Raw genomic sequence first — 14,702 nt, 5'->3', positions numbered from 1 at the left:
CAGGCTGTGAGCCTGATTTGGGATTTGGGCCGTGGTTTGCTAAACTCCTGGTCCCGAGTTTGAAATGCAGGTGGATAGACAGACCATTAAGCTGTTCCAGCACACACACGCACACACACACACACACACACACACACACTCTCTCTCTCTCTCTCTCTCTCTCTCTCTCTCTCTCTCTCTGTTTCTTTCTCTCTTTCCCTCTTTCTGCACACACATACACACACCCCCATATACACACATAGATGCACATACATATACATATGTGTGTGTGTATATATATATATACATATATATATATTTGATGGACAGTAGGAAAGGTTCAGAATTAAACAGGAAGAGTAGAGGAAGCTTTGACTTTGTGAAGATCGAAAGTGCTTTGCCATGATTCCTAAACAAAACTGTAAAAAATCTTTTGATAAAGTTATTCCTTTGGTGATTTGATTTGGCTAAAAATCACACACTGCTGGCCCATGGACCAAAAATGATCTGCAAAATGTTCACTACCAAAATTCCATCTTATGGTTTAAAAACTACATCTTGCTGTATTTCCTAATGCTTCCTATTTCCTTGTCTTCTGGTATGGATTGCCTTTTCTTCTCCCTAGCTACACAATTTTCTAAAGGCTTAACAGAATATTCTATGGCCTCAAGGATACCTATGGCCTTCTAGGTCCTTCAATACAATCTTTTGACTGAGTCCAAGTTTTACAGAAAAAAAATTATTTTATTAAGGGAATTGGTTCTGCAAAGTTTGGATTCAGCCAGGGGGCCACACTTGAGGAACTAGAGGGCTACAGGTTCCCCTCTTGTTGCCTAGCCACAGTCTAGTTGGGGCTGGGAAATAGAAACACAGATGCTAATATATCATCAGTTCAGTCTTTCATATTAGGGAGGAAGACTTCCCATATCATACAGTGGAGATAATTGAGTTCTAATTAAAATCATCAAAGATTGTGTGGTGGATGAAGTAACAGAGATAGCTTCTTTCAGTGATCATCTGAATGTCAGAATCAAGTAAGACAGAAAACTGGATGCTGTATGCTTGCTAAGATTTTGGCCATTAAAAAAAAGTGATATTGGCCATTGTCATGAAAGAGGTCGAACCCAGAGAGTTTCAGGCACCAAGCAGAATGCTAAACAATGCTACACATTCTGATCTGAATCAATACCCCTCTACTGTGATGAAATAATAACTTGTTTAGGAATGGATCTCCAGAATGGAAACAAGGATATTCAAATATTACCAGCCCTATGCTCACAAACAGAAGGAATTCTGTTTCATCACTGCCTCTTTAGGCAACCATAGAGAGCTCTAAATCGACTCACAGTTCTCTTCCTTTCTGAAAAATGAAACATAAATTTGAAGAATGTCAGCCAGAGGAATTTTGGGTTCTTTGACTAGTGGGTGGACATGTCAAATGCCTACCAATAAAGAGGCAATAAAAAGAACTCCTGGATAGCTGTGGATTCTGAGTATTCACTAGGGTGCAAAATCATCCTACTCTTTTTGTAGTCAAACACATACCAACCCTACTGCAAACAACTCCCCTGGCATATAAGTAGAAAGTCATTCTGATGATGTGATCAAGAAGTTGTCTCTTCTTTCAGCCTCTATACCCTTGATAATAATTGGGTGCATGGGAGAGGTACAGCCAGTGAATGTAACAGCAGCTGCAGAGAATTCACATGGCTACATGGCAGTTATGCCTCCATCTTTGCCCAATGCTCATGGTCATATAAGAATATCTCCACGTGGTTTATTCCTGACTTCAGTCTGGTACTGATTCCCCAGAAATGGTCATTTTGACACCTCTTAGTAACTCCCAGCAGCAGCTTACTATTATAGCTTAAGTACCCTGCACCAAGGTGCAAGGATATGGCAGCTTAGAGTCAGCCTTATGTAAGATACACCTTGGCCTGTGATCCCCAGAAGCTATTGCTCCTACTTAGAAACAATTAAATTGGGCACATTTTAGACAGTATGAGAGGTGGATCTGAAGCTGGTATCCTGTTTTGATCTCTTCTCCAAGCTGGAAAAATACAGTGTTTTTTGTTTTTCTGGAGGTAGGATGCTAACATAGCTTGAGTCCTAGAGAATTCTTTTATTCCTGAAATCAAGAATTGTCAGGACTGGACTGATCAGCTGAGACCTCTCAACCTCTCAGGGGAAAAGGAGCAACAATCAGAAAACCTGCAAGGAGGGTAGAGCTAGAAATATTCGTTTAGTTATGCAAATCTAAAGACTAGTTACCAGAAATATAGAGCATAAAGCTGAAAAGATGGAGTTAGGAGACAGGGCTCATTTCAGAAGCAGGAGTTCATACCAGAGCATCAAAAGAGTGTGAAAAACAGGGGCAGATAGGTGGTACAGTGAATAGAGAACTGGCCCAGGAGTCAAGAGGACCTTAGTTCAAATCTGACCTCTGACACTTGACACTTACTAGCTGTGTGACCCTGACCAAGTTATTTACCCCCAATTGCCTTGCAAAAAAAAAAAAGAAAAAAGAAGAATGTGAAAAACAGAGAAACTTAATGAACAATTAAGCAGACTTCCCAAACATCAAGAGGAAAAGGAGGGTCCAAATTTAACCAACACTTATAGATTTTTTTATCACATACATGATTTACATGCTTGCTCAGCTTTTTTTTGTTTTTTGATTTTTGTTTTTGTTTTAATGCCTACGTGTGAGGTAACTCTTCTCTCTAGCTTTCCATGAATGATTTTCAGCTGAATAGCTCTGTGCTACCATGTGAGGGAAATTCCTATCTCCAGGTAGCAGTGGACAATAGCCAGGATTGTGTTATTTATTATGCATTATCACATCAACTCCAGCAGCATGTTGGACATAGGAGAGACTTCATATTTCTTGAATTTCCTTGTTTAAATGATCTTTTGGAAGGGTTTATATATCCCCATCTGGTTCAGAACCTCATGTGATGGCATAATTCAGATGCTTTTAAGAGAATGGGGAACCTTGGAGAGAAAATATTGCCAGGATAGCACTGAGAGGCAATTAGAGTATTCTGCATGTAAGGAGATAAAAACCTGGATTTCATGGTGGTCATGAGAAGGAAGATTCAAAATACTCTTAATAATGACTCATTCTCATCATTAGAGCTTTAATGCTAGAAAAGACTTTAGAGATCAGTGTCCATCTTTCCCATTTTACAGATGAGAAAACTGAGACTCAGAGGAAGAAAACTAATTACTCCAGATTTCATAGACATAGATTTCATGGAAGCAAGTAATGCTCCGGTCTCTTTATTCCAAGTTCACTGATTTTCCTTTCTGTATCATAATACTACAAAACTGGGTCCTGGCAGGGGCAGGGGAAGTGGGAGAAGAGCTGAGGACATGTTTGAATCAAGCTTTTATGCTCCATTCCAAGTTGTGTAAAAGGCTGCTCACTGGGTGACTTTGTGGAACAGTTGATCTCAGGAAGGCAAGTGCATTCCTGGACTCCCCACAGTTCCCACTGTCTGCTAGATACTCTGACATAAGATCCAGTGTTGCATTAACTCCATCGATAAATTTCATGTTTTGAGTCGCTTCTTATCTCCACTCATTCCTCTGCCCTGTCAGACTTCTCATATCCCATTACTCTAAGGAGCTCCAGATTTAGAATCAGAAAATATGGAACTGAATCTCAGCCCTTTGACATAGTACCTTAAGCATAATGCCATGGATAGAGCACTGGGCTGGGAGGTAGGAAGAACTGGGAAGAACTTGTAACAAATATTCATTAACTCTGAATAAGTCACTAAATCCTTCTGAGCCCCATTTTCCTCACTGATAAAATGAAAGTAATAATAGTACCTACCTCAGAGGGTTGTTGTCAGGGTCAAATGAGATAACTGATATAAAGCACTTTGCAAATCTTAAATGCTAGATGAATGTAAGCTGGAATTGTTATTATTGTCATTTTGTCCCTTTGGACTTCAGTTTATCCTCCCATAAAATGAGATATTGACATGAATCATTAGTATTTCTGCATATTACCAACATAACCCAGCAGGAAGAATTAGAAAAAGAAATTAAATTTAAAATAACTACAGAATGCAGTATGTTGTGTAAATACAAAATGTGTAAAATACAGAATATATAAAATATTCAGGAGTGTATCTACCAAGACACATAAATTTTTAAAATACAAGAACAGAATAGTCAAGTAACAGACAAGTAATTGGAGAAAACATTAATTGCTCATGATTAGGTCATGCCAGTATAATAGAAAGTATAATGCTGCCCAAATTGGTTTATTCTGCATTGTATCAATCAGACTAACAAAAAAATAACTTTGTAAAGCTAGAAAAAATAACAAAATTCAGCTTAAGAAACAGAAGTTTAAGAGTCTCAAAGGAGAAAAATGAAAAAATAAAAAGGGAACTTAGCAATACCAGATCTCACATTATTAAATGAAGCAATAATCATCGAAACTATTTGGCAATGTTTAGAAAATAGAGAGGTTGGTCATGAATAGGTTTGCTGCACAGGGTGCAAAAGGAAATTAACATAGCAGCAACAGGTTTGAAAAATCTAAAGACCTCAATCCTTGTTCTAGAAGTCACTATTCTTAAAAAAAATTGAGGAAAACTAGAAAGCAATCTAGCAAAATTATGTTTAGACTAATACCTCATATTATAAATTAAAATTAGCTTCCTATGTACACCCAACTTTGGTCTAAAAGGTTATCATAAACATTATAAATTAGCAGAGCTAGGATGAATATCTTTTGTTGTCATGAATAAAGAAAGAGATCAAAGACAATCAGGAATAGAGAGTATCACAAAAGGTAAAAAGCACAATTTTTATTACATAAAATTAAAAGAATGTTGCACAAACAAAATCAATGCAAATGAAATTAGAAGGAAAACCATCCATTTGATCATTTTTATGGCACAATATGTTCATTACATTCATATAGCATACTTTGTTCAGCCATTTCTCATTTCTCAAACATCCTTTAAGTTTTCAACTCTTTGTCACCACTAAAAGAGCTGCTGTGAATTTTTATATCCATATGGGACATTTTTTCTCTCTCTTTGATCCCTTTAAGAGATAGGCCCAGTAGTGATATTTTGGGGTCAAACTTAGACAAATCAATGTAAAGTGAGCAGAACCAGGAGAACAATTTATGCCAAAAAAATTATAAAATCAAATAACTTTGAAGGATTTAAGAACTCTGATAAACACAATGACTAACCATGCCTCTGGAGTACTATTCAAGAAAAACATTACCCACCTTCTGACAAATAGGTGATGAATTGAATGTGTAGAATGAGACATGAGTCTATTTTTGAGCCTGGTCAAAGTAGGAATTTTTTTGATGGACTATGCATATTTGTCACAGTGGTTTTGATTAATTTTTTTCTTCCCTGGGAAAGGAAGAGAAGGAGGTGGGAGATAGAGATAGAGGAATATAAAAAGAGATTGGGGCATCCAAAATATAAAGAGAAAAAGACAAAAAAAAACTTAGTAGAAAGCAGATAAATCAACAGAGGGGATCCTACAACTGGAAAGATGATGAATAAAATCTCAAAGAAAATATAACATTTTCTTAACATGCAGACAAGTGAATAAGTGCCTGATGAAAAACAAAATCCTGTGGACTACTCAGAGGAGATAGAATAACAAGAACTCCAGAATAATTCAAAAAAGAAATGAAATTCACAAATAAATAAATAAGAATAAATATGTATCAGAACTTAGAACTCAACACAAATATTTTAAAAAATCAACTCAGATTAAAAACTAAACTTCTCTAAAGAAGTACATCAGAGATGAATAAATTTGGAATAAAAGTACTGAAATAGAGAAAATTTTGTCAAGCAAGGAACAAAAGAGAACAATGTAAAAAAAATAACAAGAATTCTACATAAAACAGAGTGATTGACCTTAAAATAACTTAAGAAAGATAACTTAAAAAACTAAAGTCTCCCAGAAAAAAAGTGGAAATGATTTCTTAACCTGAGCATTACAATGCAAGAAGTAATATGTGGAAATTAATCTGAATTTCTAAATACAGACTACAAATCTGCTAACGAGAATCGACAGATCATTGTCTCTGCATCATACATAAACCTGAAGACATGTGGTGATCAGATTTAACAATTTCAATGACAAATAATGAAGTTTACAAGTACTAAGAGAAAGACCTTCAAGGATGAAGGAAAGAAAACTTGTCTATCACAAGATTATTCCTTATCCATGAGAAATTAGACAGAGGAATGTGAATATATTCAAGAAGATCAAAGGATCTCAACTTGAGTGACTTGGTAGTGTTCTTTCAGTTCATTGAAAAGTACACTGCCCTTTTAAAAAGAGGTGATGTTCTTACTGTCTTCTGTCATATTGGTTTATTTATGTGTGAGCCACATTTTAGGAAGCACAACGATGAGTTTTTAAGAGCATCCAGGATGCTACTGATTGTGCCTTATGACAATCAGTTGAAGAAAGTAGGGATATCTGTCTTGAAGAAGAGAAGTCTTGAGTCAGGGGATGGTGATGTGATAGCGTTCTTTAATCAGATATTTAAAGTTCCATCTTGTGGGAAAGGGATTATACTTAACTCTTAACTATCTAAAAGATCAGAACTAGAAATTATAGGCAGAAGTCATTGTGATGCATTATTAGATGTGAAGTATGAAAAGCTTCTCGACAAATAGAAATATACAAAACTGAAAATGGTTACTTTGGAAAGTCTTTGACTATTCCCTCACTTGAGATCATAGAGTAAAGGGTAAATCTATCTGGTATATCAGAGAGATTCTTGGCTAGATAAAGGCCTCTGAAGTTTGTTCCAACTCTAAGATTCTATGATCATGTAATATTATCTTTAACATTTAATGTTCTAATATCTTTTCCATATCCCAAATTTTCTTCTAGCTCAGAAATTATTTGATTCTTGGAGAAGAAATTGTATGGGACTTGACTCTCAGCTAAGCTTCTGATGTTGCTTTTAAGTGAACTTCTGACATCAACAGATTTTATCTCTTTCTATAAACAGCAGCTTTCGGACTCTCTCTCCTCCACTTCCAATGGAAATGAAAGAGTCGCAGTTAAGAATTCTAAGTTTGTGTCTTCTAGTTAATTGGTGTTTTATTGTACACTATATGTAGCACAGATGAGATATAAAGGTTTCTTCCTCCAGAGAGTGCTCTCCCAAAAAAGATGTTCCCCATGTATTTAAATGGAAATATATTCAATCTTAGAGGTAAATAGTAAATACTAAAAAAAATACAATTCAATGGTCTTTTAATTATATGAATTGTAAGACTTTTATATTCTTCCTTCTTTATCCCAACCTCTTTTTTCTCTTCTTCAAGGTCTACTTATCAACTGACTTGGGAAAGAAATGGACCCTTCTTCGGGAGCGAGTGACCAAAGACCATGTTTTCTGGTGAGAATTATTTTTTTAATACAAACCTGAAATTCAAACATGAAGTCATTGATGTTTTTTCTTCATCATGTCCCATTTCCCCATTAAGGGTCCTGAGAATGCTGAGTGTCAACAGGCCATCCAAGAGAATAAGAGATGTTTTGGAAAGTTTGGTAAAGGTTAAAATTGTCACCTACCTCATGACTCTGAGTCATCAGTGCATAGTCCTTTGTTCTCTGTGTCCAAGATCTCAGGCAGATTGCTGAGTGGCCCAATTCATGAACTTTCCATGTACACATACATTACAAGGGAAGATAAATAAAGCACATGGAAAAATCCACCAATAATAGCAGACCCTTGGAACTATTCTGGTCTGTCACAAAAAGAACCCTCTATCCTGCTTTCTCCTGTCAACAGATTCAGCTCTATAACATAGTACAAGGACATGTTTAGGGAATATCAGACCAAAGGTCTGGATTCTCCTTTTTTATATGCTGCCTAAAGGAACCATCACTGTTACAGATGCTGATACTCTCCTGAGAGATTCTGGCAAAAAAAAAAAAATACTGCCCTTTGTACCCATACAATTCAATTGTTTTACCTCCTTGATTCCCTCCTTCCCCATTGTTTGCTCTCTCTCTTTCCTCTCCCTGATTAAAGTCTTCTTTTAACAAAGTATCTGATCCATTTATTACCACTCTTAGTGTCAATCAGTGATAACAGTTACAATTTTAAATTCTAAGGGGGATTTGAATTTTAACTGGAATCAGTCTGAAGAACAAAACTTCAGTGGTGGGATCTCAGGCACCAATAAGCAGGCTAAATAGACTTGGCATAGAAGAAATTGAGAACTTTCCTGGTGAGATAACATTGAGTATCAGCTTCTGTCGGTGTGTTCATACCATCCTATTGGTAATTTTACTCTCTGGCTAGATTAAATTGAACGAGTTTATCACATGGGACATTTTGGAGAATCCTTTCTAGAACAAAGCTTAGGAACTGTTGGTCAAACCATTACAGCACATCTCAAATTCCCATTTCATCCTTGCTTATACTCACAGAATTTCAGAGCTAGAAAGGAACATGGATATTTTCTAGACCAATTTCCTTACTTTACCGAGAAGTCCAAGAGATATGATATTCCCTGCCCAAGGTCATGCAGAAAATCAGCAGCAGAGCCAGGATTAGAAACTTTATCTTTTGATTCACAGTCCAGTTATTTCGACTTTGTAGCTCATTGCCTTTCAAAAGGAGAGAGGATAAAGCACTCACAGGGGTGGTTTCTCCTTCATTCTCAAAGAAGACCATGATGTCAGAAAGATAATGCGCATACTCAGTGAAATGGTTTTAAGTGAAGGAAGACTGTGCAAAGTCACTAACCTCATTTTCTCCTTTGGAGCCCTCTGGGTCCAGTGGCCAGATATAGATCAGGACAACTGGAGATGGCCCCATTTAAAGCACTGAAATTGGAATCAGAAGACTTGAGTTCAAATATGACCTCAGACACCTACTTACTAGCTGTCTGATTCTGAGCTAGTCACCTAATCTCTGCCTCAATTTGCTCCTCTGTGAATTGGAGATAATAATAACATCTACCTGTCATGATTGATATGAGGATCAAATAAGAATATTTGTAAAGTGCTTTGTGAACTTTAAAGTGCCATATAAATGCTTTTTCTTATTCTTGATGTCATCATCACTTTAGCATGCCCCTACTGTCCCAAGGACCTTCCATGATCACTGGCAAGAAAGGCTATAGTAATGTGCTCCATACTAAGGTGCCAACAAGAGACTGTATGGCATCATGAAAAGAACTTTGAATGATCTAGTTGCGTTTCCCTTCCTACCATATACTGAGTAATTTTAGGAAAGTCCTGACCTCTCTAGGTCTCCATCTACCTCAGTAAAATAAAGAAGATTCCTTCCAGTTCTAATATGCTATGGTTCTATAATGAGACACTATAGTATCTAGTGTTCCAAGAGTGGAACAGGATCAGCCCTTTATCCCAATGCTCTAACAGGTGATGGCTCACAGCTCATTAAAGAAATTACTTAGAGTTTTTGCACCTCAGTTTTCCTCCTTTGCAAGCTAATGAGGTTAGAGAAGACTGTGGCTAAGTTTCCTTACATCTGTAATTCTTATAACCAGTATAAAAAAAAGAATTCTGGACTTCTCTTCAGAAAACTGTGGGTTTCTGAAACTCATCTCTGATCTCGACTACTTATGAGACACTGGGAAAATCATTTGTCCTCTCTAGGCTTTAGTTGCCTCATCTATAAAATGAGAGGCTTGGACTATAGGCAGACTTCTGAAGACTCTTCTTGCTTTAAATAGATAATCCTATATCTGACAACCTAAAATGTTCCCCTGCCCAGGTAGAAACCCACATCGTATCAGGAATCAGTAAGGTGTAACCTTCTGCTGGGTATTTCCATTCTGGGTCTTTGCATTTCTAAGACCTAGACCAGTGCCCTTAATAAATATTGTTGAGTTTATCTCTGAATAAGAGCTACCAGCTAAAGGAACGAAGGGGTAACCTACAGAATTTCAGGCCTAATCTGATGAGAGGTGTTCAGGAAAGAGAAGAGGGGCTGAAATTGTGAATTCTCCCTGAACAAATTGCCCTTGTGAAACATAAAAACAGATTTCATAGTTGTCTATTAGGTGCACCAGTTAGGAGCTTTTCCCAGGGAGTTCGTACAAAATTGAGCATGAACTGAACTTTGGCAAACTTAGAAGAGACTTTTAATTGAGCATATTTTTCAACATGCTTGATTCTATCACTCTACTTCCCAATACATTTAATCTTTTGGGAGCTATTATCAATGCAAGTAAGTAATTATCATGCGATGTCTGATGCTTTCTTCCCGATACACAGTCTCTACATCATTTTCTTATCTAGCTTTTGCATAAAGTAAAAACACTCAAATATATAGAATGTTAAGCCTTTAAGGAACCTGAGTAATCATCTAATCTAGCCATCTCCTTTTGCAGATGAGGAAATGGAGGTCTAGAGAAAGGATGGAACAAACCATGGCAGAACCAATATCTGTGGCTCATTTTCCAATGAAATGTTATCTCCTCTTAACCATATCACATTTTTTATTTATATGGTTTGGTTTTTCTTAGTTCCAAACAGATTTCTATAGCACAGAGGATTCCTGTTCCAGAAAGGCCCTCCAAAGAAGCAACATATCAATTTCCATGTACCATATAGTTTTCAAAAAGCCCCTTGGGTATTAAGAAGTTAAAAAAACCTGCATCATGATTATACAGCTAATGTGTGGCAATAGCAGAACTGAAATCTATTTTCTCATTTTTGGAATGGGTACAAAAAAGATCTTGCAGGGCCTACTTCACAAGCTGATTGTAAATAAAATACTTCATTAACCACAAATTTTTACGTAAACATCAACCACCTTTATAACATATATACGCTTATGTATATACACATGTGTATATACACACATATGTATATATATATATATACATGTATATGTATTGAGTTATTTTTTTAAAATGGAAATTAGACTATATATTAAATCCAGTAGAATATTCCTCCTTTGCTTCCTTGTGATGTGATTTTGACCCTGGGTTCTCTACTTTTGTACCCAATAATCACAAAATCTGGCAGTTCTACCAAGCTGAAAAGGCTTCGAATATGTCATCAGTAATTGATTAGGCATCTTTGATCCAGGGACCAGTCAAATTTGTCTGAGCACTCAAAGAATGGAAGACTTGTTCTCTGAATACCCTCACTGATAAAAGCATGGATCATGTGAAGTGTTGAATATTTGTACTTGGAAGGCTATGCTTCCTATCTCTTCCTCTTAGAATCCCTGGCTTCCTTTAAGATTTAGCTCTAGCACCTTCTGCAGGAGGCAGAAGGTACCCCTCTCTCCCTCACCCAAGTTACTAGAGTCTTCCCCTCTAGAGTAACACTTTAGAATGTAAAATCCTTAAGGAAAGGGACTTTTTTTGCTTCTAATTAATATTGCCAATGCTTAGCACAGAACTTCACACGTGGGAAGTGCTTAACAAATGCGGACTGATCGTTAATTGCATAATGGTGCTCTCTACATCAAATGATAATAGTTGATATCATCCCCATTAGCATCATACATCTTTCCTATTTTTTCACTTCTTTCACCATTCTTTTGATTTTAGTTCTTCTTACTGTCCTTAAATCTTTTATGGCTATGAGGAAAATAAGATTTTATGTGTCCAAGGAGCAAATATTGCTTTGTTTCTGTCAGAGGTCTAAAATTTCCTCAGCATGTACCAGAAAGGCAGGGGTCTAGCAGAAGGAAGGCAAACATCCTTCCCACTCCACTGCACTGTCACCCCCAGGCATGAGCAGCATGACTCTCAGGCTTTTCAGCATTGGGTTGATTAGCTCCCAAGGATCAGGGGTCAATGACCTCTGATCTAAGCATCCCCAAGGGATTAGGGGAAAGTTTGAATGTTTTGAAAGTCCCAAGAATAAGGACAAGGGCTTTGATACGAAATTATGTGAGTGATTACCTCAAGGCTTCGGATTTAGTGGAGGCTTTGGGTAAATCTCATATTCTCCGTGTACATTTTCCATGTTTCAGAGTCAAATATTAAACTGGAATGACCAAGTGAATCCAAAAAGAGTGAGTCTAAAACTTTTCCAATAAAAATAGAAAATAGAAAAATAGTCTCCAAAATGAAAAAGGTGATATATGATGGAACTGTTGTCCCCTGGGACAGACCACATCTGAACTATTATGTTCAGCTTGTGGCCACTGTGTTCTTGCTGTTTTTTTTTAACTTTCAAATTCTTTTTGAAAAAACTAAATGCTTTATTAGAAATGGCATGAAATATTTTAAAGTATTGTTTTTTTATTTTAAATATTTATTTATTTTAAATTATTTTTATGGTTGAATTTGGCTTTTACATTGTATTCATTTCCAAATTTAACCCTCTAGAATTAGTATGTTCTACTACTCGTAGTAGAACTATATCTGACAACCTAAAATGTTCCCCTGCCCAGGTAGAAACCCGCATCATTTCTACAAGCCTTCAAGTAATAGCTAAAGACAACTTATTAAGGACATTCTAGAGGGTATTCTTTGAAAGAAAGAAGGCAAAGGAGGTAAACTGACTTCCTTTTGGACTTCATGATTCCATGAGACAACTAGGATTTGAAATTATATTGTGGACAAGAAGCTACCATGAGGTGTCGAGATCATTAGCCTAGAGAAGAGGGATGTTGTAAAAAAGATATTTTATTGATAACATTTATTTTTACATTGCCTAGACTTCTGTATGTATCCCTCTTCCTGCCTTTCTGCTTCTGTTCCAGAGAGGTACAGAGGGGAAAAAAAGAGATTTTAAAAATTTAGCAATATTGATCAACATTTTGAAAAATTTTATAGCAAAGCTCCATATTGATAGATATGCCTTTGCAAAGGTTTTGGCGGAGTTCACTTTTCATACATTGTCTTATGAATCAACCTCACTCTCTAATTTTACAACATTCAGTCTTGATGGTTGGATGGTGTCCTTTCTAATAGCATTATTGTGGTCACTGAGTACATTGTTTTCTGGCCTCTGATCACTACACTTTGTATCTGTTCATGGAAATATTTCTACATGCTCTAGAGCAACGTAAGGAACCTGCTGCCTTGAGGCCCTTTAGGTCCTCAAGTATGGCCCTTTGACTGAATTCAGACTTCACAGAACAAATCCCTTTAAGGATTTGTTCTGTAAAGCTTGAACTCAGTCCCAAGGACCTAGAAGGCCACAGGTAACCTCCAGGCTTCAGTTTCCCTACCCCTGCTCTGGAGTGACTCTTCCAAATCACACTCATACTGGCAAGACAAGTCCCCAAAGAAGAGATGGCTGCTTTTTACCTCAGGGGTCTAATGGCTGAGGGATGGTTATTTAAGATTATACACACAGTGTACTTAATCCCAATGATTATTTATTGATATCAGTAAGCAGCCTGACTTAGCCCTCTCTCTCTCTCTCTCTCTCCATATATATATATATATATATATATATATATATATATATATATATATATATATATATATATGTGTGTGTGTGTGTGTGTGTATGTAAGTGTATATGTATGTGTTTATATATACATACATACACATACATGTATGTGTATACATATATGTATATATACATATATGTGCGTATGTATATATTTGCCATATAAAAATATTTGGCATAAAACATTTCCTCAAAATTCTGGGACATACACTCCAACAAGTACATATGGGAATCCAAGGGAAAATGAGATCTAAACCAGATCTTCATGTAACAAGGAAGCCCATAGTTCCTGAAAGTCCTTTGGTGGAATGATTTTTCCCCTCCTTTTGGGGGAACCCTCATGAAGTTCATTACAGATATTGCATAGCTTTCTGTTGGGCAGCTTGTACAGTCCTAAAGCTTTATTTCCTCACTACGACTAATTTGTCCTTTGCTCTCTATGAAAACCACTGCTGTCCCAGGGACATTGCTAGGATAAAAATGGAACGTTCAAATCTCCTGGACCTTTGAAAGCTTGAAAGATTTCCCTCTGGTTAATGGTGTGGAGGATAGACAAGGAATAGTAGGCTCCTCTCTTCCTTCTCTCTCCCCCCAAAATTCCCTCTTTTGGACTGGAAATGCTGACCTGACAATTGAATGCTAGAGACTGAACTGACTTCCCCTTTTAGCAAAACCCTAGACTGAGTGTCTTCAAGAAATCCAACACACTCCTTACATCATGGCATTTTATCTCATCCAGTGGCTGGAAGCATTCTATTCCTTTTCACATTATTTAACTAGGTTGGTTCCATTGAGTTCAGTGCTCTTTGTTTGGCTGATTCAGTAGATATTTTAAGGTATCAGAACATATCATCTTATTAGTTATACATCTTTGATGGGTAGAGGTGATTTATTCCAACCTCACTCATATACCTATCTTTCTGTCTTTCATCATTGTTTCCAATTTACTGGGTATAAAGAGAAACTCCAAGGTTATTTTGACTCCCATTTTTCTTATTATTAGTAATTTAGAACATCTCGTTCATTAATCTTCAAATCCTGTCTCAGACACTTACCAGCTGTGTGACCCTGGGCAAGTCCCTTAACCTCTGTCTGACTCAGTTTTCTCAACTATAAAATAAGGAAATAAATAGCACTTCCTTCCTACAGTTTTTGTGAGGATCAAATGAGATAATATTTATTAAATGCTTAGCACATTGCCTGGCAGATCGTAGGCACTTAACACTTCTTTTGCTCCCTATTATACTCCTTCGTTTGACTACTGAAAAGATTTAATGGGAACATGACTGTTATCC

At 36.7% G+C, this 14,702-nt stretch overlaps 1 protein-coding gene across 4 annotated transcripts in view; it reads left to right on the top strand.

Annotated features, from left to right (window-relative positions):
- The window catches only part of SORCS2 (sortilin related VPS10 domain containing receptor 2), a 1,292,493-nt gene that overhangs the window by 1,040,926 nt on the left and 236,865 nt on the right, over window positions 1–14,702 (top strand). For all 4 annotated transcript variants that reach the window (XM_072620161.1, XM_072620158.1, XM_072620159.1 and 1 more), the window contains exon 5: window positions 7,326–7,399. In XM_072620161.1, coding sequence (XP_072476262.1) covers window positions 7,326–7,399 — 74 coding nt within the window. The remainder of the gene's footprint in view (window positions 1–7,325; window positions 7,400–14,702) is intronic.

The sequence above is a fragment of the Notamacropus eugenii genome, chromosome 6, assembly GCF_028372415.1.
Source record: "Notamacropus eugenii isolate mMacEug1 chromosome 6, mMacEug1.pri_v2, whole genome shotgun sequence".
NCBI lineage: Eukaryota > Metazoa > Chordata > Mammalia > Diprotodontia > Macropodidae > Notamacropus > Notamacropus eugenii.
This window is presented reverse-complemented; position numbering and strand designations above follow the sequence as displayed.